At 44.4% G+C, this 3,783-nt stretch overlaps 1 protein-coding gene across 1 annotated transcript; it reads right to left on the bottom strand.

Annotated features, from left to right (window-relative positions):
* Positions 1–979: 979 nt before the first annotated feature.
* Positions 980–2,731, bottom strand: LOC126252445 (serine/threonine-protein phosphatase 6 regulatory ankyrin repeat subunit A-like). Its single transcript, XM_049953338.1, has one exon. It carries the CDS (start codon positions 2,729–2,731, stop codon positions 980–982), a length of 1,752 nt encoding a protein of 583 aa, XP_049809295.1.
* Positions 2,732–3,783: the final 1,052 nt, after the last annotated feature.

Here is a 3,783-nt window from a genome sequence, read left to right on the forward strand (position 1 = left end):
AATAAATTCACGGTTCAATAATATTTATTACATTACGTGTTATTCGGCTCAGTACTATATCCTGTTATTTACTTGATTAGTTGAAAACGGTGTCCATATTTTGGAAGCAGGACTGTATATCGGAAATTTTAACGCATCAGCTATCGATTCAGTGTAGTAATGGACTTGTCTCTTTTGTAAGGGTATCTGTGGCCACTTTAATATCATTTATTCTGAAATGCAATACGGTGAAGTCAATGCGTAATTTCACATTTTTTCTTGTCAAGTACTACTGACATCTGAGACACTTCCATCTCCCACGTTAGTTAGCGCGATTTGTTTATGTTAATATTATCTGCGGGCGCTTTAAAATTGCTGATGTAAATACATAAAACCGAATCCAGTACGTAATTTGAAATCAGTTGTGGTATATTTGAGGTACCTTCACATCATGCTGGGTGATTAGCTGCTGTCTTAATAGTAGTATTTTCTGGCAGGTAAAGAGAATGAAATTTGAAATTTTCCCTCCTCACTGAGCTTAAAAGTTGTATAAAAACATTGTTTGATGAATTTGTTTTACCGATTGTGTTTTAAAGCCAAGTGGAGGTTAATAGAAGCACTGAAGTTCGTTCAGAAGGATTTAAATCCTACCAGCACTATTCCATTGCTACCGTACACGGGGGAATAATATGATGTATGGGAATTCTGAATAAACCTAACCTGCTTTCAGAAAAGAATGTGTTGCATTACTTACTGAACGCAATTCATAGTATATTAAAAAGATGTTCCAGAACAATTTTGTGTGTTCCCAAGACATTTATTTAACATCATTTTAACATCATAAATGACATGCTGAAAGCACGTATTTCTCTGTTAGGAGTTAGAAAAGCTTCTTCCAGTAGCCTGCGGTAAAGTGATGCTAATTTTCATGCTGAAATCATTTAATAATTCATGCTTTTGTTCCTCACCGCAGACGGACATTTAATGAAAGGAACACTTATCAGATGCCGTCGGGGACAGCGTTGTGCCTAAGCCAGGCTGCTATCCGCATATGCCCCCGCTGTCTTGCCATGTCCACTGGTGTTTTCCCTTTGTTGTTTGGTAACAGAGCGGCGCTAGATAGCGCAAGGTAAGTCACAGCCGTCTCTGAGCCCTTGTACGCCGCCAGGTGAAGGGCAGTGTTGCCTTTCTGGTCCACAGCGTCCACGTTCAGACCCGGTGTTAGGAGAAGAGGAAACAGAGCGTCTTCTTTATTACCGAACGCTGCATAGTGCAACGGCGTTAACCCCTCGGCATTGGCAGCATTGACTTCAGCACCGTAACTTATCAAGGTCTGCGTGATGTTCCCGTCACCCGCTTGAGCTGCCAGGTGCAAAGCAGTGTTCAGTGAACTGTCCACGTGACGTACATTTGCGCCGTAGTTTAACAGAAGCCTCACGGCCGGAACTTGGCGCCTACGGCAAGCCGTAAGCAGAGGCGTCTGCAGCAGATTATCGCAACACTCCTTGTCCATCTGGGCTGTCAGCATCACTTCCAGCGATTCTATACTGCTGCAGAAAACTGCCTCATGTAAAGGTGTCCTCCCCTCACTGTTGCGCAAACTCGTGTCCGCATTTGACACCACTAACGCCAGGACAGCATTTGAGAAGTCATTCGTGGCGGCCACGTGCAGTGGAGTGTTGCCACTGCGATTGGGGACGGACACGTCGGCGCCCAAGTGCAGCAGCCTAGTTAGAGACCTGTACGCCAGAGTCTGGGCTGCCACGTGGAGCGGCGTGTTGCCTGCGACGTCTGCAGTGTTGATGCTGGCACCCAGATCCTTCAGCACTGGAAGTAGATCAGCGTTATCGAAGCGGGCAGCCCAGTGCGCCACCGATGTTCCCTCTGCATTCGCCGCCGCTACAGAAGCACCTGCACTGACCAGCTTCTTCACCACTTCCTCAGATCCCTTGCTGGCTGCAACGTGAAGGGCAGTGTTCTGCTGGTCGTCACACGCATCCACGTCGTAGTTCAGGCTGAGTAAGTAGTCGAGCGCTCTCAAGTGTATTGCGGCTGCTGCGAAATGGAGTGGTGGTGCCGATTCCAGAGGCAGATCGTGGTTGGTGAACCCCAAAGCGCGCAGAGCTTTAATCAGTTGATCTGGACATCCTCTGTCAATAGCGTCGTCTGCTAGTATTTTGTGCGTATGTTCGTATCTCTCTCTCCAAACGCCTCCACTGTATTCTCCCGTCTCAAACCAAGTTTCAGAACCTGAATCTCTAAGAATAACACTGCCACTTGAACTTCTTCGCTCACTCTGATATGATTGTTCCAACATGTTTCCACCCTTACATTGGTCTGTCTCCCTTGTAGCCACAGTACCTAAGTCTTCCGGGAGAAGAGGTGCTGTACTTAAATTATTTTCCGGAACCGGCACAGCGTTAGAATTCGCTTCCAGATGGTAGGCAACATTGGCCCCATCTTCGAGAATGTAACCACCGCTGATACTCGTTTCCAGATCCTGCACTCCAGTGGCATTTTCCCGTAAAGGCTCGGTGTCGGTACCATCATCCAGCACTGGCACAGCATCAGTACCATCATCCAGTCCTGCCGCACTGTCGGTATCATCTTCGATATGAGAAACTTTATCCGAACCCTTGTTCACAGCGGTCGCAATGTCAGGGTCGTTCTTCAGAACGAGTGGAGCGTTGGAATTTAGGTCCAATTGAGATGCAGCTACTGAATCCAATTCCAGGACAGGCGAAAGTTTCATCCCACGCTTCCGTGACCTGTACAAGAGAGAAGAGGAGGAACTTTTATGTTATGAAACCAATATGAAAAGAATGACAACCACGTTAAACACTAACGAGAGTTTCTCAGTAAATGCCACTTCTTATGGAGATCAACAGCAGTAATTCTGCTGACAAAGCGTTTAATAGACACACATTATAATGACCACGCATGAAAGTGTAAAATTTCTGCTTGGCAGTAATTCAAACTTTGTGCCATGTCACAGTACGGTGGCGTTTTATTTGAATCATTACCAAAGTGAAATGTTACGCTGTGTGTTTCAACCAACTAACAGCACATGCTTCATGCAGAAAAAGTGCAAAAATCATAGATATAATGCAATGACTTTAAAGAAAGACCTAATGATAATTGCGGTATTTCGCTGAACGTAATTTTGGTAAGTGAATGAACGGAAGTGTTCGCATCAAGGCAGACCCACAATCCCATGTTTTATGCAGACATGTACTAACAGAATATTCCAAATTAAGTAATTTTTATATGCTTTTACTTTTGCTCTGGTATCTCATTAACAATATTTTATTTTACCATAGCTATGTTGCCTGAGACATCACTCTTCGTGGCTTCTATCTTTCCAGTTTCTATTTTCTCCCCCCATACTACTTGCGTAGCAACTCCGTAATTAGTCCTATGTACACTCACAAACAAAACAAGTTCAGCATTTTAAACTCAATCATTACCGCACCCATTTAGATGAACAGAGAAGTTGGCAGTATGATAAAAGTCACTGGATTACTTTGCGCTCCTGTAACACAGATTTCATGGCACCACCACATTCACAACCCAAACGGGCCTCTGTATTTGACGAGTTACGGTGTTAACGCTATCTCTGACGACCCCAAACCACTCTCGACGCCCCCGAAAATTTCTCATTAACCGTTAGATGCAACATGTCCGTTATTATTATGCCATGCCTGGTATTATAATGAACATAGTGGCAACACACTATCTTTTAATTATAGAAAACTGTCTAAAGCGCAATAAATTACTTTTAATTCTGGCAACCGTTTCCGGTCT

Source organism: Schistocerca nitens, chromosome 4 (genome assembly GCF_023898315.1).
Source record: "Schistocerca nitens isolate TAMUIC-IGC-003100 chromosome 4, iqSchNite1.1, whole genome shotgun sequence".
Classification (NCBI taxonomy): domain Eukaryota; kingdom Metazoa; phylum Arthropoda; class Insecta; order Orthoptera; family Acrididae; genus Schistocerca; species Schistocerca nitens.

Coding starts and splice junctions, on each gene's coding strand:
- LOC126252445 (XM_049953338.1), bottom strand. CDS start 2,731: ATGAAACTTTCGCCTGTCCTGGAATTGGATTCAGTAGCTGCATCTCAA.